The sequence below is a fragment of the Rhinatrema bivittatum genome, chromosome 8, assembly GCF_901001135.1.
Source record: "Rhinatrema bivittatum chromosome 8, aRhiBiv1.1, whole genome shotgun sequence".
Classification (NCBI taxonomy): Eukaryota; Metazoa; Chordata; class Amphibia; order Gymnophiona; family Rhinatrematidae; genus Rhinatrema; species Rhinatrema bivittatum.
This window is the reverse complement of record NC_042622.1, coordinates 11,491,376-11,516,790: the sequence shown is the minus strand read 5'-3', so window position 1 is coordinate 11,516,790 and position 25,415 is coordinate 11,491,376. Positions and strand designations below refer to the sequence as shown.

Below are 25,415 nucleotides of genomic sequence, written 5' to 3'. Positions count from 1 at the left end.
TTGTCCCCAAGGATTTAATAAGCTGCTCCAGATCCTTGCCAAAAAGTAACTTACCTTTGAAAGGGAGATATCCCAGCTGTTCCTTGGAAGACGAATCAGCCGCCCAGTGTCGGAGCCAGAGGAGCCGTCTGGCCGAGACCGCCGAAGCCATCGCCTGCACCCAGAACAAGTCATATAGGGCATCCGCCCCATAAGCTATAGCGCCTTCTAACCTGTCAGCCTGCTCTGCCTCTGCAGACGGGAGGTCTTGGGTGCTGAGTAATTGTTGGACCCACCTAAGGCTTGCCCGCTGCATGAGACTACTGCAGATCAACGCCCGAACACCCAAGGCCAGGATTTCAAAAATGCGCTTGAGATGGAATTCCAGCTTATGGTCTTGGACATCCCTCAAGGCTGTAGCCCCCACCACCAGGATAGTGGTATATTTAGTGACCGCCGTCACAGAAGAGTCCACCTTAGGCATTTTCAATAGATCGAAACACTCCTCCAGGAGGGAATAAAGCTTTTCCATGGCCCTCCCGACCCGAAGACCCGACTCGGGGGCCTGCCATTCCCTGAGGAGCATTAGTTTTGCACAGGGTGGAAGGAAAAAGAGCACGGCAGAGCCCTGAACCCCGCCAGGACCGGGTCTGAGGAAGCTGGCATCGCCGCCGAAAACTCGTCCACTGGGGGACAGTCAATCCCCAATTCCTGTGAGATGAAGGGGAGAAGAGGCTCCAATTCCTCCCTTTGGAAGTGATGGAGAACCCGGGGGTCATCCCCCTCCAGGGGGGAGGGGAGTCAGCCGAATTCGAGGCGTGTGTATGTGTGTGGTGGGGGGAAGGGGGCCCTGGAACCACGCGAACCCGAATCGACCCCTGCCTGTCCGGAGCTGCAGGGGAGGGAGGAACAGGGAGCCAAGGGACCTTAGCAGGGGGAGATCCGCTTCCTCTTGCAAACTTGCCAAATAGGATTTGTGCAGTAAAAGCACAAAATCAGCTGAAAAACGGGGTCTGGCGCCTCCGGGGGGTGTTGACCTGCAAGAGGAGAGTGCGCGGGACTCAAATCGGGGGGAGGGGAGGGGTGTGCTCCGAAAAAAAAAAAAAAAAAAAAAAAAAATTCAGGTCCGGAGTTTCAGGCTGCTCCGAGAAAGAAGGCGAAAAATCTAAAATGTCCGCCGTTCCCGTGGTTTGACGGCCCGGGAATGGCATGCGTTTGAGAGGCCTGGCTCGGGTTCCTGAGGGCATCGGGGACTCAGAGGAACCTCCCCCCCCCCCCCCCCTCGGTAGACATCGAGAACAGAGAGAGAGAGGCTGAATAGGGTGAGTGACTGGCACCACCAATTTCCAGCCCTGCAGCCGAGGACCACCGGGAATAGGGAGCCTAGGCTATATAAAACAAGGGGCCAAGCCCCCCCCCCCCCTGCATGAGCAAGGAGACAGGGACTGTCTCCTGTAGAAAGAATCCATATAGTTCAAACAAAACTTTTTTTTTTACATTAATAAAGCGTAAATACTTGCTTGATCCAAACAACGATAGAAAGAAAGACAGAAAAATCCCCAAAAGGGACAAGAAGACAACAACAGAGAACCACAGGGTGAGCTGTTCCACCTGCTGGAGACAGAAATACTGAATAGCTACAGGGTAGGATCTGTCCTCATATAGGATACCCTTTCAGTTTTGGTCTGTCTCCATCTGCTGGACAGGAGGCTCAACCCATGGTCTGGACTGATCCGGGTACGTACAGGGAACTGAGCATTCAGGACACTAGCCTTTACACAGATCTTGAAATCCTCAACACTACATTGTCGTCATGGCCTCACAATCTAGCAATCTCCTGCCTTACAATACAGCAAGGCTAGGGGCCTTGGTCACTCAAGCCTCATCTATCACACACAAAGCACTCCATTGCTATATCACCAAGCCCACATGCTATAAAATAAGGTTCTGCTTTCATCCATTCTAATCCTGCCTGCATGTTGCATTTTGTACAACATAGCCATTCTACATATCACCTGACATCATGTCTTCTAGCATACAATAGCCTATAGTGAATTGTGGGGTGGGGGCGCAAATCAGAGAGACCAAGGTTCAAATCTCACTACTACTTCTTGTGACCTTGGACAAGTCACTTAACATAGCAACGAGGGCAGAAAAAGACCAAAATGGTCCATGTAGTCTGCCCAGCAAGTTTCCCAAGGTAGTAACTGCCACTCCGTGCAGGTTACCCCCATGTTTCACCTTCCATTGCCTCAGGTACAAACTTAGGAAGTCATTTATCAAGCAATGATATTTTACTATGGGAGGGGGTGTTCCAGCGATATTTTACACCTCTCCACTAAAATAGTGCAGTGGTTCTTCGAAGATTTTTTTTAAAATTATTATTGCGGAAAAAATATTGCTGCAAAACAGGGAAAAACATGCAATGGTGGTCCACTTCGCTCAGGGCTGCCATCATATTGATGGGTCCCAAGGCCCAGAAATTACCCACTCGTTCATCACTTCCAAAATGGAAAATCCCCCCCCACCCCCCCCAGTCTAAGATGTCCCCAACTACCTGTAGATGCAACCCAGCAAGGGCAAAAGTAAATAATAACTTAAAGTTTCACACCCCCCCCCCCCCGGTTCTAAGGCCACCACTACCACCTCAGTTCCAAACCTCCCAAATGTATCCAATTCCTCCTAACCCTCCTATACACCCCCTGGAACTCCCTGGGCTCCCCCACCCTATCCACCCTGGACCCCCTTTATATATAAGACTTCCCTGGTGTCTAGTGGGGCCCCACAGATGCCCTCCCCATACCTTTTGAAGAAATCCCTGGTGCTAGTGGGGCCTGGAGCACCTACTTGCTCCTGATTAATGCCATCTTTCAAAATGGTACAACCAGCCTTTTCCCAATTATGTGATAGGGGCAAAGGCCAATCAGAGCCATTTTTAAAAGTTGGCATTGACCGACCTGGAGCCCCATTAAAACCAGGGAAGTTTTTATATAAAGGGGAGTCAAAGGAGGTAGCTAGGGTGGGACTTCACCTATGGAAGTAAGCGGGGGTTACAACCACGGGGGTGATTTTTATGGAAAGGGGGGGTATTTCAGAAGGTGGGGGCTGTCTTTAGAGGAGGCCAGGTAGGTGGTGGTGTTGGTAGTGGGGGTTTGGGAGGTGAGCATGGAGACCCCTGGGAGAAATTTTGGGGGTGAGAGATTTTTTGGGCTGCATTACAGTAGGAGCATGGGGATATGAGCTAGTATCCTGATGCTCCCGGAGAAATATATCTACACCTCCTCAATTTTCATTACAATCATGTCAATTCACTTATTTTTGACAAGCTGGGCTTTTTTTATTAGCATATTATTACCTATGCATGAACTGCTTTGAATGTATTTTAAATTTTATGCATTCAAAGCTAATAATTTCAATAGGGGCAGATTTTTGGCCAAAATATCACTTAATATCATGAATATTGTGCGATATCACAATATGGATATATCGCAAAATACATAGTTTTTCGCGCACTGTATCCTTATCGTGGCTTAGTAAATCTATGCCTTAGATTGTAAGCCCTCTAGAGACATAGAAGTACCTACATTACCTGAATGTAATCCGCTCTGAAGTGCCTGAAAGGTGGAATATAAATCAAGTAAATAAATAAAAGCCTATCTAAAATCACCAAAGAGCATCGATACTTCTCAGCTATGCTGAGTCAGCAAACAAATGTGGCCCCTTTAAGAGCTAGTAATGTGATATCCTTGCAGTAATGTGGAACACAGTATAAGAAAGCAGGCATCATATGTTCATGCTCATAGCCTGATTGACAGCCAGCCAGCCAGGGGCAGCACATCCAACCAACCAACCGCCTTCCTTCAGCTGATCCTCAGAGTCCAGTACTGGGATGAAGATCAGCAAATCCTTCTGTCAACTCCAGAGTTGTAGAATGTCTTGCCTCCTATTTTTTTTGTGTGAGATGGGAAGGGTCCACATACATTATATATGAGGGTTTTGTGTGCTCTGCTAGAATAAGTCAGCCTTTTCACTAGATGAATAATTTGCTTGGTACTCCAACACAGTCCACTACCTAATGTCTTTTTTAAGTTTTAGAACAATCTGGATGCCAAGAGAAGGCTGCTCCTGAGTCCAAGGTTCAGAGCGGACCAGTTTGCCTCCTGCCTAACATAAGGCTCGAGTGAATGGGCTAGTATGTCCGATTGGCTTTTGGAGATCCCTCAGAAATATAAGATACCAAGCGAGACACCCAGCGAGTATTTCCCTATACATATATCTATTGTACATCATGAAGTTTAATGTGAAAGCAATGGTCATAGAGAGAACAGAGAGAAAAGAGCTGATTTGTTTTTTCTTGTTCTCAACAGGATGCGTATATATGTATGGGGCTTAATTTGTGTGGAAAAGGGGTGGAACCCAGTTCTGGCACTTCTTTTCAGGCTTAAGAGGCAAAGCAGCAGGGATGTCCTGCTCCAGCCCTTTCCCTCCAGGCAGCTTGCATGGAAAGGAGAAGAAGGGATGAATCTGAAGAACACAGAGAAGGGAACAGCCGCTCTGCTTTCTAATCCAGCCCCTCCTCTCCCTTCTCCTCCTGTATTGCAGGGAACAAAAGGGGAATGGGTGATATTGAAGCTGACGCTGCTTTCAAAAAAAGGTTTGAATTAGCACAAGCTTAAAACTTGTGAGCAGTACTGCCAATTATTAAGACTTCAACCTTGGTCTTGATTGGCATACTGCTCAACTTTCAAACTTATGCTAATTCAACTCCTTTTTGTGTCCATTACAGAGGGCTTAATTTCTGACAAAACCTAGAAAGCAGAGTAGAGCCAGAAATGTGTATTAATTCTGGCTCTCCCAAGGACACAGAACAGAGCCAGCAGTTGCATGAATCACTTATGGCCCCCCAGACTTTAGAGGAAGCAGTGCTGCTTATCTTGATACAAGCGCAGCCACATGGCTTTGATTTGTGTATGTGAGAGAGAGCGCGAGCCCACATCTGGCCCTGGCCCCACCCATCTCATCCCCACTACAGTTCCACTTCTTTTTTGTCTACAAATTAAGTCCTGCGTATGTATATAAATGTCTTTCGAAAAAAGATTTGCTCCTTTGCACTAAGAAGAAAACCTGGTCAGAGAGAACAATGAACCTGCATACCTGAGGTTGCGTTTTCACTGGTGTGGATCTTTCAAGTTTGGATTTGACTTTCTCTTTTGGTTTCGGTTCTTTGCCAGAACTAAGAAATTTCATGGTTGCAGCAGCATGTTTGAGAATGCAGTCATTGCTGCAGTACACAGAGTCCGGCTGAGCTAGGTTAGAACAACCAGGCCCAATGCACTTTGGAACCCCATGAGCTTCAGTGACCTGAAAATTGAAGTACAATCAAGTCGAACAATTAAAAACTGGAGAAAAAGCAAGAGGGCAAATATCTTCAGAGGCTTGCATATGGTCTGGTGTAGACTGCATTTACCAGTGAAACATCTCACTGGACATTTTCTGTCCACCTTTCCTTCTTTACTAGATGTTTGAAAGAGCCCCCAAGTTTACAAAATTAAATAGGTACCAATGCTGTTTGCATATTGCTTGAACTCTGCCCTGAGAAGGATGTGATCATAACTAAACAAATTCCAAACAAACTGGTAAGCATTCACAACAGCCAAAGTCCATTTTTATTCATGGAAGATTTATATAATAAAATACCATAACATTTAAAATACATAAAGCTTGGTCCAATTCCTATCAAGACAAGATATAAAATGGTACTGGTTATTTAACACCATACACAACAAAAAAGCATTTCTACAATGTAACTAATAGCTTCATGTTCATAGTAATATATTTACCTTATTTTTTCGCTCCATAAGACGCACCTAGGATTCAGAGGGGGAAAATTAAAAAAAAAAAAAAAAAAGTGGTGTGCTAAACCGGCTCTGTTCCCGGGAGTCTGTGCGTCTTATGGAGCAAATTAGGGGAGTGTATGGGGACTGGAGAAGAGAGAGGTAAAGGGACCTGCAAAAAGCCTTTCCGGGAGACCAGAGCAGACTTTCTGTTCCCCGACGGGGCTTGCCGGAGGACGCCCCAACGTCAGACACGAGACCATCCAGGGGCTTTTAAAAACTGCCCCTTTGCGGCATGCAGCCGCTGCTGGCGCGTCGCCAAAGCCGGGCGCGTGGCTTAATCTCCTTTTTTCTCCTCCCAAAGGATTCCATTGCAATTAATATCAAATCTCCTATATCGACAGTCCCAAAGTAAGTGTTACTCTCTCTCCGCTTAATTTCAATAGTTAAAAACCTCAAGAACGTATGGGAAAAAAAAGAGGCAAGGAACTGTACGAGTGAATCCCCCCCCAACCCTACAGCTCCTCCCTTAAGGACCCAGCCGACCACTGAAGGTTTTATACAACCTATCATAACCAGTACACCTTCAGGAATATTGGGAATTGGCATAGAATTTTCTTTGCCTGTATCCTCAGGGAATTCCATCTCCCTCAGTCCTGAACTCCGTATGCTGCCAAACCAGGACTCTATGTTTACAGCAGATCCACGGGTGGGTCAAATGCAGCCAAATGGAGCTACATCAGATCCCCTAAGGGAGGGGGATACTGCTGTTTTGAATCCCCAGGCAAATCTTGTAATGCCTGAGAAACCATCAGTGATAACCCTGGAAACACCGTGGACTGCAATAAAAGTCTTAGAACCTTCTTTAGGGGTTAAAATAGAAAACATTAATAGAATTTTGTCATGCCCTTGTACCTGATTTATTCTCAGGTACAAGGGCATAACACTGCTATTAAGAGCAATAAAGAATCTATAAGTAATTTGGAGAAGCAAGGGGATACATTTGGGAAAGCTGATTTAGCATTGATAAAATGACAAGAGGTAAATTCACGTAGAATAGAAATCTTAGGGAATTATTCTAGAAGACTAAATTTAAGGATATTAAATTTTCCTAAATCGACAACCATAAGTCCTATTGATATGTTAAGGAAATTCTAGATAGAGATACTTAAAGTATCCCAAGATGCAATTCCCCCTATAACAAAGGCATTTTATATTTCTATGAGAACTACTCCATATCAGACTATTCCCCCAATACAGTCAAGTGTTTTAGAAAATTTGACAGATTTATTACAAGACTCTCAAATTAATATTGAGAGTCGTGCTCCATTACGAGTAGTGTTTGCCCTTGAATCAGATAAAATCTGGACAATGAAATTGTTCTTTCAGGCTGGGTCAACAGTTAATTATATTCCCTGATCTTGCTAAACCAACACAGATGAGATGGAAACAATTTTTATTGAAAAAACAACGAGAATTAGATTTAGGTGCTACATTTTTGGTACAATATCCATGTAAGTGTTTGATAAAATTAGGTTCCATCAAATATGTATTTTTTGATCCAGATCAACTGGAAGGTTTTTTTTTTTTTTTTTTTTACAGAATAGGACAACCCTATTAATATTTCTTCATAAATGGTACCACATGTGTTTATTGGGATAAGAAAATGAACGGATATTGATTATATAAACTGGTTATTTTTCTTGATTCATTTCCTCTTAATAGTCCCCAATTTGAGGTCTCTTTGAACTAATGTTCTTTTTTTCTTATTTTGGTATCTTGTAATTAAACAAGAATTTGTTTATATTTCTAAAATTGTTCAATATTTCGTTTAAAGTCATGTTAATGGCTCTAAATTGTAAAAATTTTGAAAATAAAGAATTTAAAAGGGGAGTGTATAAAAAAATTTTTGGTCCTGATTTCGTTTTCTGCTCTGGGGAGGGCCATTTCGGTCCACTCCCCAGATCAGAAAACTCTGTGGGGGAAGGGGGCATGGCCACCGCGGAAGATGGCTGCTTGAACGTGGAGCTCCATTCTCCCCCGAGCTGCAATTAAGACAGACAGTTTGCTAACCCCACGAAACTCCACAAAAAATAGTGATCTGTAATTCGGATGCCATCATGTCTCAGATCGCTAAAAAAAAGACTCCCGATCTCAGGCAGTTCTCCTACATACCTGGGGAGGACGATCCAGGGCCTAGTGCAGCAGGACGTTTGGTGCAGCTGTGGAGGCCCTGGAGTTGGAGGTGGGTGGCATTCCCTCTCGGGAGGAGTTTAGAACATGGTTTAGAGAAATAAGAACTGAAATGTCTGCTTTTAAACAAGAAATGAGAGAATTAATAACAGACATGAAAGAAGAAATCTCAAGCCTTGGCAGGAGAGTGGATGAGTGCGATATGAGACAGGATGCACAGGACGCTAAATTTGATCAAGTGGATAGCCACATGGCTGAACTACAACAGGAAAATTCTGCTCTCCTCCTAAAAGTGGAGGATCTAGAGAATAGGGGGGCGCAGAAACAATTTAAGAATCAGAGGAGTGCCAGAAACAGAGGAATATAAAGATGCATCTTCTAGCCATCCAGCTGACAATATTCCATCGAGACTCCTGCTTCTCATCCCAAACTTGATCTCAGGACCTCTGACCAACATAATAAACAGCCTCCTATCCCAAGGAAGCTACCCAGACATCCTAAAAACCGCTTCACTCAAGCCCCTCCTCAAGAAACACAATCTAGACCCAAACGTACCAGCAAATTTCAGACCCATCTCTAACCTCCCATTCGTCGCTAAACTAACGGAGAAACTGGTAAACACACAGCTTTCTGACTATCTGGAAGACCACAAGATCTTACACCCTTCGCAATATGGTTTCCGTAAATCACGCAATACTGAAACCCTCCTCATCTCACTAACAGACCATATTATTATAGGGTTAGATAAAGGACACTCCTTCTTACTAGTCTTATTAGACATCTCGGCGGCTTTCGACACCGTCAATCACTCCATCTTGTTGGATCGCCTAGCAGATATTGGCATCTCTGGTTCTGCGTACACCTGGTTCAAGTCCTTCCTCAGCAATAGGACTTACAAAGTCAAAATCAATAATAAAGAGTCACCTCTAACAAAATCTAATCTGGGCGTACCACAAGGATCTTCGTTATCCCCAACCCTCTTTAACATATACCTCCTCCCCCCTCAGCCAATTGTTAACAGATCTCAATCTAACTCATTATCTGTACGCAGACGACGTACAGATTCTAATCCCCATAACAGAATCACTCTCAAAAGCGCTCTCCCATTGGAATAACTGCCTTTTATCCATCACCAACCTACTCAACAGCTTAAACTTGGTCCTCAACGCTTCTAAGACAGAGCTTCTCCTCATCTCCTCAAATGATATCAATATCCACCAACCAACACCACTCAACCCCCACATCACATGTAAGCAGGTTAGAGATCTTGGGGTGATTCTAGACAATCGACTAAACCTAAGGAAAATGGTCAATTCAACAACGAAAGATTGCTTTTACAGATTACAGGTCTTAAAACGACTTAAACCTCTCTTATTCTTCCACGACTTCAGGACAGTCCTCCAAGCGCTACTGTTCGCCAAAATAGACTACTGCAGCGCCCTTCTACTAGGACTCCCCAAATCCACTACCAAACCTCTTCAGATGATTCAAAATGCGGCAGCAAGATTGTTGACCAGTACCAGCCGCTACGAACACATATCACCAATTCTCAGGAACCTACACTGGTTACCAGTAAATTACAGAATTCTATACAAATCAATCACCTTAATCCATAAAACCATCCATCATCAACTTCAACTTGACCTAGAAATACCTTTCAAACTTTACTCCTCTAACAGACCAACTAGAGACATTTACAAAGGCACTCTTAATGTTCCACCCACTAAAGCTACACGCCTCGCTACGACCAAAGACAGAGCCTTTTCGACAGCAGGCCCTTCCATCTGGAACAGTATCCCATCAAACCTCAGACTGGAGCCATGCCTATTAACTTTCAGGAAAAGACTTAAAACCTGGCTCTTTCTCCAAGCCTTCCCTGAACCACCAGACAATCACTAGCTGGCCTTCTTTCTTACCCAGCCTGTCACTCCGTTTCTCAAAGAAAAAAATAAATGGACTCTTAGACTTCAGATTAAAGCACCGTTCTTAAGTTTGTAACTTGTACTCTACGGTAAAATTACTTTACTGGCCTTTTCTTCTTTCCAGCTTGTTGCAAGCTTCCAAGTTCCCGCCCCCCTGTTGATTGTAACTTTGACTTATTCCTGCTTTGGTTATCTTTCGTTTACGTGAATTTGTTACTCTAGTTTTTTTCCCTCTGTTAAACTGTAAACCGATCCGATATGGTAATCTACTATGAAGGTCGGTATATAAAATTGTTAAATAAATAAATAAACAAATGCAGTAGAACTGGTAAAAAACATATGTGGCTTCATATTGTTACAGGCAGATACAACTAGTCCGGGACAGAGTTCACAGGAAATTTTGCTGGAGAGAGCGCACTGCACCTTGGGCCCCAGAATCTGTGATCGCCCTCGGGATATATTAGCCTGTTTTCATAGATTTCCAGTTAAGGAGCAAGTGCTTGCAATTGCTCGTAAGCAACAAAGCTGGTTGTGGGAAAATCACTCCATGTCCATATCAGATCTTTCCCCCATGACACCGAAAAAAAGAGCAGAATTTAAAGACGCCACTGCTGTAATGCGGAAGGAGGGGATCAGATATAGATGGCTATTTCCTTTTGGTCTGGCGCTGACCATACAGGGAGTTACATCCATGGTTCAAAAGGCAGAGGAAGCAGAACATATATTGATAGAAGCCGGCTTTATGATCCAGAAGCCTAGACAGCCGACCAGGACACCTACTGCGGGACAGCTGGTGACGCCACGATGGCAGCGAGTGGGGAAAAACAGCAAGTGGCTTCAGCGTCAATCCAGTGACTTTACAATGGGCAAAGCCAACAGCTGAGGATATGTGCCGTCCTTAATTTGTTCTTCAGGACTGAGATTGGTGGGACATTGTGCTGGTGCCTCTTTGGCTGCAGGATGATTTTTGTGCTGTCACCGTTCTTTTTGTTTCAGGTCACAGAACTTGGTTTCCATGGGAACAGCACTTGTTTCGCAGTTCTACTAGGGGTTGTAAAATGTTTTTCATATGCATTAAGAGTGGTTGTGAGGCTCGGGGGGGGGAGGGGGCATGTTTCAGTGCTTTCATAGCTCTCCCCTCTGGCTGCGTGGGCAGCTTGGCTATGGCAACATAGCGCACATATTAGGGTTAAGAACATAAGAAAATGCCATACTGGGTCAGACCAAGGGTCCATCAAACCCAGCAACCTGTTTCCAACAGAGGCCAATCCAGGCCATAAGAACCTGGCAAGTAACCAAAAACTAAGTCTATTCCATGTAACCATTGCTAATGGCAGTGGCTATTCTCTAAGTGAACTTAATAGCAGGTAATGGACTTCTCCTCCAAGAACTTATCCAATCCTTTTTTAAACACAGCTATACTAACTGCACTAACCACATCCCCAGGCAACAAATTCCAGAGTTTAATTGTGCGTTGAGTAAAAAAGAACTTTCTCCGATTAGTTTTAAATTTGCCCCATGCTAACTTCATGGAGTGCCCCTTAGTCTTTCTACTATCCAAAAGAGTAAATAACCGATTCACATCTACCCGTTCTAGACCTCTCATGATTTTAAACACCTCTATCATATCCCCCCTCAGCCATCTCTTCTCCAAGCTGAAAAGTCCTAACCTCTTTAGTCTTTCCTCATAGGGGAGCTGTTCCATTCCCCTTATCATTTTGGTAGCCCTTCTCTGTACCTTCTCCATCGCAATTATATCTTTTTTGAGATGCGGCGACCAGAATTGTACACAGTATTCAAGGTGCGGTCTCACCATGGAGCGATACAGAGGCATTATGACATTTTCCGTTTTATTCACCATTCCCTTTCTAATAATTCCCAACATTCTGTTTGCTTTTTTGACTGCCGCAGCACACTGAACCGATGATTTCAATGTGTTATACACTATGACACCTAGATCTCTTTCTTGGGTTGTAGCACCTAATATGGAACCCAACATTGTGTAACTATAGCATTGGTTATTTTTCCCTATATGCATCACCTTGCACTTATCCACATTAAATTTCATCTGCCATTTGGATGCCCAATTTTCCAGTCTCACAAGGTCTTCCTGCAATTTATCACAATCTGCTTGTGATTTAACTACTCTGAACAATTTTGTGTCATCTGCAAATTTGATTATCTCACTCGTCGTATTTCTTTCCAGATCATTTATAAATATATTGAAAAGTAAGGGTCCCAATACAGATCCCTGAGGCACTCCACTGTCCACTCCCTTCCACTGAGAAAATTGTCCATTTAATCCTACTCTGTTTCCTGTCTTTTAGCCAGTTTGCAATCCATGAAAGGACATCGCCACCTATCCCATGACATTTTCTTTTCCTAGAAGCCTCTCATGAGGAACTTTGTCAAACGGTTTGGGGAAATGGACTGAGATCAGTACTAATTTTGCTCCACAGAATATGCGAACTGGCAGGTTCTTTTATGAAAGTCTCCATGTATTTTTGACCTTCTTTCGACCCCTTTTTAATTTATGTTTAAATTATGATTGAGCAATTATCTATGCTGTCCCTGAATGTTAAAGGGCTTAATAGCCCAAGGAAACGCCAGTTTCTGCGCGCTGACATTCTACGCTCAGGGGCAGCTATTATCTTATTACAAGAGGCGCATTTGCGGAAACGCTATGAATCCCTTCTACAGTGGTCCCTGTACCCTACACAATATTTTGCAGTGGCCACCAGTCAGGATAGATATACAGGTGTGGCTATTCTGCTGCACAAGGATTTTCAGGGTGTTATACAACATTTTTCTGATCCAGAGGGGCGATATGTCATGGTACAATTTCAGCTTGAAGGTGTTACGTATACCCTGGTTAATGTCTATGCACCAGTGCAGGGTCAACCTATCTTTTACACTGCATTGGGTCACTACCTACAGCAGGCGGTTGAAGGCCATTTGGTATTAGTTGGTGGCTTTAATTTGACGCTGGATCCCAGGGTAGACAACACTAACGGTAGTAGCTCAGGCGCAGGTACAGCCAGAGCGCGGGTAAAGAAACTAATGAAAAAATGGAATCTTATAGATGTCTGGAGGTTCCAGTACCCCCATAGCCGAAATTATACCTTTTTTTCTAAACCCCACCAGTCCTATTCTAGGTTGGACTTTTTCCTTTTAGATAAATGTTTGTTACCACAATATTGCAAGGCTGATATTCATCCGATCACATGGTCGGATCATGCCCCAGTCGAGCTTATCTTGTATGGTTCTACCAAACCGGGGGGGGGGGGGGGGGGGGGGGGGGGGGGGGGGGGGGGCGGTGCTTCTGGACTCTCAATAACTCGTTATTGGGGGACGAACATTACTGTTCGCAACTGGAAGGGGAAATTAAAGAATATATTAATTTTAATGTACAGGATGACATTAACCCTTCAATGGTTTGGGAAGGCCTTAAAGCAGTAATTAGGAGTCGATTAATAGCAAGGGCGTCCTATGTGAAAAAGATTAGGCTACAAAAACAGCAGCAGCTCCGGCGAGAGATCCTGGATCTGGAACGAATCCATAAACAAACCTTGAATAAGGCCTGTTATGCTAAGCTCCTGCGGGCTAGATCTGAACTCTCGTCTCTTGAGTTAGAAACTATAGCTTTCCAACTGCAGAGGCTACAACAGGAACGATTTGAAGGTGGGAATAAGGCGGGTCGCTGTTTGGCTCGATACTTGCACAAACGAGTAGCCCAGCGGCAAATTACACAAATTAAATCAGAAAGGGGCACTTTGCTCAATAAACCGGAGGATATGCGGCAAAGATTCATGGAATTCTACAGGGCCCTTTATACCGCAGATCCCCTGATTCTAACTGATCGTATTGACCAGTATCTGCAGGACATAACTCTCCCTGGAATATCTGATCTTGAAAGGCAGTTTTTTGATAAAGATATTACGGAACAGGAAATAGTACAGGTGTTTAAGGGGTTAAAAGTCAACAAGGCACCCAGGCTTGACGGGTACACAGCCCTATTCTACAAAAAATTCGCCACCCTAATCATTCCCTTATTGCAGGAATGGTTCAACTCATTGAAATCTGGAAATTCTCTTACGATTAGTGCCAATGTGGCTGGGATTTCTATACTGGCCAAGCCGGGACAGGACCCGGCTGTGTGTGGATCATACAGACCTATCTCCTTGATCAATATTGACCTAAAGATTTTTGCCAAGATCCTTGCAAATAGACTAAAGAGGGTCATGACCAAACTAGTACATCTGGACCAAACGGGTTCAAACCGGGCCGTATGACGGCAGACAATGTCAGGAAGGTAGTGAACCTCATCTGGTTGGTACAGAGGCAGGGGACCCCAGCAGTATTATTGTCTATTGATGCTGAGAAGGCCTTTGATATGGTCCACTGGCCATATCTTTTCAGTGTCTTGAGGAAAATGAACTTTGGTGACTCTTTTTTGGCATGGTTGCACAATTTATATGCCCAACCCCAAGCGAGGGTAAAGGTTAATGGTATATACTCGGAACCTCTGCCCATCCAGCGAGGTACACAGCAAGGGTGTCCCCTTTCGCCACTTCTTTTTGCCCTTTTTTTTTTTTTTAGAACCCTTAGCTCATCATATTCGTGCCTCAGGTGATATTCATGGGGTTCACTTGGGATCGTCAGAGCACAAAATAGCTATGTTTGCAGATGATGTCCTATTTATCCTCACTAAACCAGATCTTTCACTCCCGGGGACAATTGCAGTGCTGCAAGACTTTAGTAAAGTCTCCGGGTTCAGATTAAACCTCGAAAAATCTGAAGTGCTCAATTTAACTTTAGGAGAAGAACAGAGGGCGCGCGTTTGCAGTCCAAACTTCCCTTTAAGTGGGCGGCACATCACATTAAATACTTGGCAAGAATTATGGGGACCTCCTGGAATTGAACTATAAACCCCTCTGGCAAACTCTCTCTAAGGAATTGGACATTTGGTCTGGCCTCTCCCTCTCATGGTTGGGGCGGATAGCTGCAGTAAAAATGAATCTCTTACCACGGCTTTTGTATCTATTCCAGTCACTTCCTATATCTATCCCCAATAACATGCTGAAGTGTTGGCAAAGACGTGTTTTTAACTATATTTGGAAGCGGAAGCCACCTCGGATTCGAAGGGCAGTAATGTTTCAACCTACTAGGAGGGGGGGCTTGGGAGTCCCCAACCTACAGTGGTATTGGGTGGTCGCTCAGTTAAGGGCCATAATTATCTGGCATAAAATGTACGACCAGCCGCTTTGGGTAAATCTTGAACAGGATATAGTGGGGCGTATGCCATTACGGGCCATGCTTTGGCAGCCTAGGGACACCTGGCTGAGAGATGGTGAAATTGCCCCTACCACAAAGACGACTTTAAATACATGGGAGAAATGGAGGGGGGATTTTGTTGGCACTCACCGTTATTTTCTATAGTACTGCCCTTAACTATAATATAAAATTTGCAGCGGGAGAAGCACTTTCACACTATCACTCATTGCTCAGTAGGGGAATTGCTCAATTTTTTTTTTATATTTAAACGGTTTTTATTAGGAACCAGCAAACAAAAAAATCAGTACAAAATTTAAAGCATTTGACATGTTAGACAAAATGAATAACATAATGGCAGGAAACAATCCTCGACTAACATCAGGTGGAATTGCTCAATTTGAGTATGTCTGGGGCTCTCAGGGATTTCTCACCTTTCCAGAGCTTCGGGAGAAGTGGCAGTTACGTGAGCAAGATATATTCTTGTATTTGCAACTCCGACATTTTCTACTGTCAGAGACTGTGGGGGTTGAGCTTCGGAAGGGGAAAACAATACTGGAACATTGGTGTAATAAAGCAGACAGTCAGTCTGGCATTATTTCTAATCTTTATGGCTTCCTGGGTAATGCTGTGAGGCTCCCGGCCCCGTACGAGAAGGCTTGGGAACGTGACTTGGGCAAACATATCTCACCAGAGACCTGGGAATTAATCTTTTAAAACACAAAACGCAGCTCGATTTCGGCCACATTAACAGAAAATGGGTATAAAGTATTAATGCGATGGTACTTGACACCTGTTCGGATACAGAAGATTGTACCAACGTTTAGTGCCGATTGTTGGAAAAAGTGTGGGGGGACTGGCATTTACTTCCATATGTGGTGGACTTGTCGAAAGGTGAACATGTTTTGGGAAGACACCCAAAAATTGGTTGCAGGTATTCTAGGCTTAGAGGTTCCCCTAGCTCCTGAGCATGTTTTACTGAATGTGTCTCCACCAGTCCCTCACTATCAATGGTTACTCACACACCAAATCATCCTTGCAGCCAGGTGTGAGTTAGCTCTGTTTTGGAAGCGACCAGACCTCCCTACTAGGGAAGCAGTGGTAGCCCGACTTGACCATAACTGCTATCTTTATAAGCTAACTGCAATTAAAAATCATACTTTGCCTAAATATTATAGAATATGGGATCCTTATCTGACATGAAGGAATCAACTGTCAGAGTCTATGAGCATGTATTTTATATGAGAGACAACTTGTTAATGTATACCCTGCTCGCTACAGTGGTCTAAGAATAAGACTGTATTATATGTACTCCAGTTTATATATTCTTGATTGCAGTACTCTCAGTCGGGGGGGGGGGGGGTTAATATTGCATTGATAACTTGTTGGTTGTCTAGTGTCTCACTGTTTGTATATTTTACATGTGAATACCAATAAAAATTGTCAATCCCAAAAAAAAAAAAAGAAAACTGTGTGTGTGTGTGGGGGGGGGGGGGTAACAACCCCCCCCCATCCCTTTAAATTTAATTAACTACAACCCCCCACCCTCCTGAACCCCCCCCCCCCCAAGACCTGCCAAAAGTCCCTGGTGGTCCAGCGGGGGTCCGGGAGCAATCTCCTATACTTGGGCTGTTGGCTGCCTGTAATCAAAATGGCGCCGATGGCCCTTTGCCCTTACTATGTCACAGGGGCCGACCAACGGCACCGGTAGCCTGTGACATAGTAAGGGCAAAGGGCTGTCGGCGCCATTTTGATTACTGGCAGCCAACAGCCCTTTGCCCTTACTATTTCCCAGGGGCCGACCGATGGCACCGGTAGCCCCTGTGACTTAGTAAGGGCAAAGGGCCATCTGTGCCATTTTGATTACTGGCAGCTGACTGCCCAAGTGCAGGAGATTGCTCCCAGACCCCCGCTGGACCACCAGGGACTTTTGGCAGGTCTTTTGGGGGGGGGGGGGGGCGGGGGCGGTTGTAGTTATTTTTTGGGTTTGTTTTTTTTAATATTCGCTCCATAAGACGCACAGACATTTCCCCCCCACTTTTGGGGGGGAAAAAGTGCGTCTTATGGAGGAAAAATATGGTAATCATTCCTAACTTTACTCTTACCTAAGTGCATTCTAATATTTGTATGTCTTCATTTTACTTAGTAAAAAGCTTGGTCTACTCAAGGGCCCTATTTACTAAGCATTTTTTCCTCACAGGCACAAAATGGGAAGAAAACCTTTAGTAAACAGGCCACTGAATATACTGGAATGACAGGTGATAAGCCAGAACTAAATAAAATGATCTACAAAGCTACAGGTCCACAGAGTCTAGGCAAAATGCACCTTTACTATACTAAAAGACTTAAGCAGCCAGGTAACTTTCTAAAATGAATGCAACTTAAGAAAACATGATTGAAGAAAAAGAATTATCTGAGAGCAAAGAAAAATGTCTGTCAGGGCCTGTCTCTGTCACCCTCTCATCCCCTTTTTCACTCTTGACCACCAATTTTACCAGGTCAGACATACTGGGAGAGGTGTAATTTGACTTCATCTCACAATGACTAGAATCAAGGATCCTAAACTATTGGCACTAATGGATCACAGATTACCAAATAAAAACACACAAAAAACTATAAAGCAAGAAATCAGGTTTGTTCTTAACATCTTGCATCAGATTTACAGGATTATATGTCAAAGAGCACATTTGCATTTTGAAGTACCTTTATTTTGTGGGAAGATTTGTGATCATTATGGCTTGAAAATGTGTGCTTAACTGAAAAGGCTAGATTATTGCCATGATTCTCTACCTACAAGCTGCATGTCATTCCTGAACCTGCTTCCACTTTTCTTCCAGGTTAGTGAGGGTAGCAAAAATCCTTAAGGATAAGGAATTTTAGCCAAAGTTTGTAACGAAGAGTTAAATTTCCCACAGGATATTTTCTTGGCAAGAGTGAATCACAAATAATAGTAATAGGGTGTTTTGGTTCTGGTCATGATTTTCCCCTCCTTCCAAACAGACTCAAACACAAAGCTGCCACAGGTTTCAAATTCATAAACAAAGAAAATGAGGTAGCGCTAGAGGGAAAAACATTTGTGTGCACATGAAAATTAAAAAAACAAATTCACCCATTATGGACACTAGGTTCACTGCAGAATCATAACTTGACTCGGGCTGTGATGAATTGCTAACTTTAAATTACATCAATCTAAAGTTAAAAATTATGTGCCTTGGTAGATAGTATAAACTAGGGAAATACATACATTTTAACAAAGTAAAATTATCAGTTTGACTAGAATATGAAAAACAAAATGAAGCAAACTTTTAATCATGTCACAATAGAAGTTGCAGAAAAAAGATAAGGTATGGGGAAAAATGACCAATAATGTAACAACTCCAGCACAGATTTTTTTGTGGGGGGAGAAGGGTGATGAGAATAGAAGGGAGAGAAAGAAACTGCATAAGTAGGTGGTTACAGGATGGGAAAGAAGACAGGAGTCAGATAAATGAGTAACATCACAGTGGAGACAATAGTAGGAAAGGAATTCAAAAACAGAAATATCAGAAGAAAACAATCACCTTTTAAAACGAGTCAAGATATGATGTCAGATACTGATTCCCATAACAGAATCCCTCCCCAAAACCCTCAAGTTCTGGGACAGCTGCCTTCACTCCATCAACCTCCTCCTCACCAGTCTCAACCTCGTCCTCAACACAGCCAAGACTGAACTCCTCCTCATCTCTCCGGACCACAATAACCTTTCCCTCCCCAGCCCCGCAACCACCACAGCTGTCCAAGTGAGAGACCTCGGTGTTATACTGGACAACCGACTGAACTTAAAAAAATTTGTCAATACCACAACAAAAGAATGCTTCTGCAAACTACAAATTCTAAAAAAGCTTAGACCCCTCCTCCACTTATATGACTTCTGGACGGTCCTCCAAGCTACTCTTCTCAAAAATCGACTACTGCAATTCCCTCCTCCTTGGTCTCCCCGCAACTACCACTAAACCCCTGCAGATGCTCCAGAATGCCGCCGCCAGAATCCTAACCAACTCCAGCCGAGGAGACCACATCACGCCCATCCTCAGGAATCTCCATTAGCTCCCTAAAAGCTTCAGAATCCTTCATAAGTCTCTCACTATTATTCACAAGACCATCCACAATCAACACTCGCTCGAGCTAAAAATCCCGCTTCGACTCCACACCTCAAATAGACTGGTTAGAGCTGCCTATAAAGGAACTCTCCACGCTCCCCCCACCAAATCCACTCTTCACACCTCCACTAGGGAACGTGCCGTGCCTTCTCTGCAGCTGGGCCATCTCTGTGGAACACCATGCCTTCAGACCTACGCCAGGAGCACTACCCAAACCTTATAATTTGCAATGTTACACTCCGTAATTCAATAATCCACTTTGTATATATCTTATTTGTATATTATTGTTATAACTAAATGCCATTTATATGTTCCTCTTACATCTGTTATTCGATATATACTACTACCCGATTGTTCCTTCACTCTTCACCTTCTTCTATCCTCCAAGCTCTAGAAACCCTCATTTACATTGTAACTTACCTCCCCTTGTAAACAATTAAGTTAATGTTAATTCACCTTTGTTCGATGTGAACCGATGTGATATGACTTTGGTCATGAACGTCAGTATAGAAAAGAATTAAATAACTAAATATTCTTCCATATTAGGTTTCTGTTTATATACATTCGTAGCAAAATATAGAGTGTTAAGAAAACAATCAATAATGCCAGGCAGCTCAGAGAGGGGTCTGGACTGGCCTGACTGGATCAAATGAAAGGAAATTATCAGGTAAAGCAGAGCTGCTTACCTGTAACAGGTGTTCTCCCAGGACAGCAGGATGTAGTCCTTAGATATGGGTGACGTCATTGGACGGAGCCCTATCACGGAAAACTTTTCTGTCAAAGTTTCTAGAAAGCTTTGACTGGTACACTGAGCATGCCCAGCATGCCATGATCCCTGTGTCCACAGGGGTCTCCCTTCAGTCTCGTTTGTAACAAAAAAGTGTGAGCGAAAAATAAAATAAAATGTAAGCGGACCCAACTCCGTGGGGTGGCGGGTGGGTTTCATGAGGACTAATCCTGCTGTCCTGGGAGAACACCTGTTATAGATAAGCAACTCTGCTATCTCCCAGGACAAGCAGGATGGAGTCCTCACATATGGGTGATAAGCAAGCTACAGGCTGACTCATATTACAACAGGCCAATAGCAGACAACTTATTACAACAGGCCAATAGACAACCTTATTTATTTATTTATTTTATTTATTTGAAGCTTTTATATACCGAGGTTTAGCACATGCCTTCACCCCGGTTTACATTGGAACGAAACAATGATACATAGAACAATTTGAGAAACAAAAGTATATGCAACTAGCATATGGAGAAGGATGTAACAGGAAATAACTAAAAAATAATTTAATTCAAATAACGAAAAAGAAAATAGAAACGAAAAACGAGGAAGGTATATACAAACTCGTGCTCTGAATACAAGAAAGTCTGAATGGGAAAAGAAGGAAATGAGGGGGGATGGGGTAGGTAATGGAAGGAGGAAGGGGTAGGTATGCGGAGAAGAGAAGAGGGGAGAAGGATGGGAAGCTTAAGGCATCACAATTGTGGATTGCTTAAATCATCATTGAAAGTCTGGCTGAAGATCCAGGTTTTCAGTTCTTTTTTGAATGATTTATTTTCGATGATAGTGGTGAGGTAGCATGGTAGGGCGTTCCAGAGTTTAGGCCCCGCTATGGAGAGAGCTCTATTTCTGGTGTTAGTAAGCTTAGCCATGGGATATGTGGGTATTTCGAGTAGACGTTTTTCAGAAGTTCTGGTGTTCCGTTGAGGTTTGTGGGGGTGGAACATTTTACTGACTGCGGAGTTAACTGAATTGTGTAAAGCGTCATGGATGATCGTCAGGGTTTTGTATTCAATTCTCTGAATGATTGGTAGCCAGTGTAGGCTTTTTAGTATTGGGGTGATGTGATCCGATTTTTTATTTCCGGTCAGTACTCTTGCAGCGGCATTCTGCAGTAACTGCAGCGGTTTTAAGGTGGATTTGGGGAGACCTAATAACATTGAGTTGCAGTAGTCTAAGCTGCTGAAGATCAGGGATTGTAGAACTGTTCGGAATTCCTGATGGTGGAGGAGCGGCTTTAGGTGTTTTAGTACATGAAGTTTATAGAAACCTTCCTTGGTTTTGGCTGCTATGTGTGTTTTTAGGTTGAGATCTTTATCGATCCATACGCCGAGGTCCTTTGTTGAGCTTTTTAGAGGTATGGATATGTTGTTGATTAGAAGAGAGTTGTGGGCAATGGTTTGGTCTGAGACGTTTCTTCCAATGAGGATACATTCAGTTTTATTCATGTTTAGGCATAATTTTAACTTGTTGAGCATGTTTCTAATTGTGGTTAGGTGTTTGGCAGCTGTGCGAAGAGCGTCTTCTATTGAGTTGGTGATAGGGATGATGAACTGAATGTCGTCGGCGTACAGAAAGAAAGTTATTCCAAGACTGGAGATGAGGTGGCAGAGAGGAATTAGATATATGTTAAAGAGGGTGGCCGAAAGGGCAGAACCTTGTGGTACACCGGTGTCTAGAGGGAGGGGTTTTGATGAGATGTTGTTCATAGTGACCTTGAAGGATCTGTTATTTAGGAAGGAGGTGAACCATTTGAGGGTGATGCCGGAGAGGCCGATGTTTGAAAGGCTAGATAGAAGGATTTTGTGATCTACAGTATCGAATGCCGCGGAGAGGTCTAGGAGTATTAGGAGGTGGTTAATCTTGATGTCGGCACTTCTTAGAATTTCATTAGATAGGTTGGCGAGAAGTGTTTCCGTGCTGTGATTTTTTCTAAATCCGTGTTGATTCGGGTGAAGTATGTTGTATGAATCAAGATGTTCGTTTAGTTGGGATAAAACAGCTTTTTCTGTCAATTTGGCTAGTAGGGGTAGATTGGATATGGGGCGGTAGTTATTTGGGTCTGACGGATCTAGGTTCTTCTTTTTTAGAATGGGAGTGATGGTTGCAGATTTTAGTTCGGTTGGGAGTTCGCCTTCTTCTAGTGATTTGTTTAAGATGGCGGCTAAGGTGGGGGCGATGATATGTGCCAAATCTTTGAGGTTCCGCGTCGGGATTGAGTCCAGTTCATGACGCGCAGGATTTATTTTATTTAGCATTTTTTCGGCTTCAGTGATGGAGACAGGGTTGAAATGTGACCACTGGGGTATATTCTTAGATTCTAACCAGTCTTCTGTGGTAGTAGAATTGTTGAGAGAGCTTATTAATCTGTTGATTTTGTCATTGAAGAACGTGGCGAGGTTTTGAGATAAGTTGGTATCAATGTTTGAGTGGGTAGTAGAGTTTTTGTCCTCTGTGAGGTTTTTTACGATGTTGAATAAGGCATTTGAGTTGTTAGAAGAGTTTTTAATCTTTTGGCTGTAGTAGTATCTTTTCGTGTTTGAAATCGTGCTTTTATAGATGGCAAGGTGAGTGCGGTATCTTTGTTGGTTAGTTGGGGACACCTCCTCAGCATCCTTCCATCAATAATCTCCCATGCGCACTTGCTTCTCCGAACAAATGTCATGACAGTTATTCTAGGTCTTTCCAAGTCAGCTCCAGTGACTCTACATTCTGTTCTTATAAGCTATTTGTATATAATTTGTAATCTCCCTGTTCATTGTAAGTTATTATCCAAGTTCCACTCTCCCTGTTCTATGTAAGACATTATAAATTATTCTTTATATTGTCATTGTATTTGTTGAAATGTGAACCGAAGTGATTAGTAACATTGTTACCTGAACTGCGGTATATAAAACTGTTAAATAAAAAAATAAATAACTCGTGCAGCAGGCACAATAATTGGGGTGCTATTGGCAATGATGAGGCAGCCTGAAATCACAGCAGGTGGTTGTGGAAGGAGTTGGGGATTATACTAGAACAAAGCTCTGCAAGACAGATTGTCCAAAGGCAGAGTCTTGACAGACTTCCTTATCTAAGCGGTAGAGGGCTGCGAATGTGTAAAGAGAGCTCCATGTCACAGCCTAGCAGATGTCGGCAATTAGTACTGAACGATAGTGTGGTACGATGTTGACATGGCCCTTACAAATATGCCTGCACTCACCCCTGGAGAGGAAGGCCTGCTTTCTCATAACAGAATTGGATACAGTCTGCTAGGTAGTTGGAGAGTTTTTGTTTGCCCACTGGAACTCGTAGCTTGTCTTTGTCAAAGAAGCAAAGAGTTGGGTGGATTTCGTATGGAATGCAGTGCGGTCTAGTTAGAATGCAAGTGCACGTTTACAGTCCAAGGTGTGCAACACCTTCTCGCCCAGGTGAGAGTGAAGCCTTGGGAAAGAGTGGGCAGACGATAGACTGAGTGAGGTGAGAGGCTCTGTCCATCTTAAGAAGAAATTTAGGGTGAGTATGGAGGACCAGTCTGTCACGGAGGAACCTAGTGTCAGGCGAGCATGCAACAAGGGCTTGTAACTCACTGACCCTTTTAGCAGAGATGATGGCTACGAGGAAAAGAATTTTCCATGTTAGAAATTTAATGTTATCGGAATGCAAAGGCTCGAACGGGGAACGCCTGAGCCTTGTAAGCACTACATTTAGGACCCATTCCGTAACCAGTGATCATATAGGAGGCTTAAGTTGTAGAAAACCCATGATAAGCAGACTCATAAGGGGTTGAGCCATTAACAGGGCATCCCCTACTCCCTGGTGGTACATTGAGATGGAACCGATTTATTTATTTATTTATTTATTTGAAATTTTTATATACCGGCATTAGTATGCAAACATCATGCCGGTTTACATCATAACTAATAGACTGAAAATACAATTAACAGGGCAGGGTAAATACAGGGCGCGTAAATACAAGTGCAGGAAGTAGGGTGGAAGAGAGAAAATCAACTTTGAACGGTGACAGGAAGGCTAAACAAGAGTCTATATACAATTTAAGTACCACTTATAGGATTAAAGGAGAGGTAGAAGATGGAGACGGTTATTCTGGGTAGGCCTGTCGGAAGAGCCATGTCTTTAGTTTCTTTTTGAACTTGGAGTAGCATGGCTCAAGTCTAAGTATAGTCGGGAGGGAGTTCCATTGCTTAGGGCCTGCAATGGAGAGTGCCCAGTCCCTTGTGGCGGATAGGTGGGCTTTTTTGATGGGTGGTATTGATAGTGTGCCTTTGTTGACAGAGCGCATGGGTCTGTCAGAGTGTGTGGGGCAAAATGGTTCATCAAGCCAGTTAGAGTTGTGGGAGTAAATGGATTTGTGAATTATGGTTAGGGTTTTAAAGAGGATGCAGGATGCTATGGGGAGCCAGTGAAGTTCTCTGAGTATGGGAGTGATGTGATCAGATTTCCGTGAGTTAGCAATAATCCTGGCGATGGCGTTTTGGAACATTTGTAGGGGTTTCGTGGTGGAGGCGGGTAATCCGAGGAGGAGGGCATTGCAGTAGTCTAGCTTTGAGGAAAGAGTAGCTTGGATGACCGTACGGAAATCCTGATAGTGGAGGAGAGGTTTAAGTTTCTTTATAACATTGAGCTCGAAGAAGCCTTCTTTGAGGATGGAATTGATCTGTTTTTTTAGATTGAGTTGTTGGTCTAGAATTACCCCAAGATCTCTTACACAGAGTTGGGAAGATATGGTGTTGAAAGCTGGATCATTGGAGATCAGGGGTTTAGGGGGTTGGTGCTGAGATATAAGGAGCAGCTCCGTTTTGGATGAGTTTAAGGCAAGGTGGATGTTAGTGAGGAAATCATTTATGGTGGCAAGACAAGTGTCCCAAAAGGCAAGGGCATCTGTGAGAGAATTGTGAATGGGGATGAGGATTTGCACATCGTCTGCGTAGAGGTAGAATTTGAGGCCAAGGTCTGTGAGAAGCTGACAGAGGGGTGTAAGGTAAATATTGAATAAGGTGGAGGAGAGAGAAGAGCCTTGGGGAACGCCTTGGGACAAAGGGTAGAGTGCGGATTTGGCATTTCCTATTTTGACGGCGAATTTTCTGTTGGATAAGTAGGATTTGAACCATAGCAGGGCTAGGCCCGAGATACCTATTTCGGTCAAACGGTGGATGAGGTAGTTGTGATTGATGGTATCAAAGGCGGCTGAGATGTCGAGAAGGGCAAGGAGGTAACAGTTGCCCTGGTCCATGAGGGAGAGCAGGAGTGTTTCGGTATTGAGGGATTTGCGGAAGCCAAATTGGGCGGG

The 25,415-nt window shown here is 43.6% G+C and overlaps 1 protein-coding gene across 9 annotated transcripts in view; it reads right to left on the bottom strand.

Moving 5' to 3' along the window:
• DIDO1 (death inducer-obliterator 1) overlaps window positions 1-25,415 on the bottom strand; it is a 286,952-nt gene that overhangs the window by 88,465 nt on the left and 173,072 nt on the right. For all 9 annotated transcript variants that reach the window (XM_029613326.1, XM_029613323.1, XM_029613325.1 and 6 more), the window contains one exon: window positions 5,134-5,340. In XM_029613326.1, coding sequence (XP_029469186.1) covers window positions 5,134-5,340 — 207 coding nt within the window. The remainder of the gene's footprint in view (window positions 1-5,133; window positions 5,341-25,415) is intronic.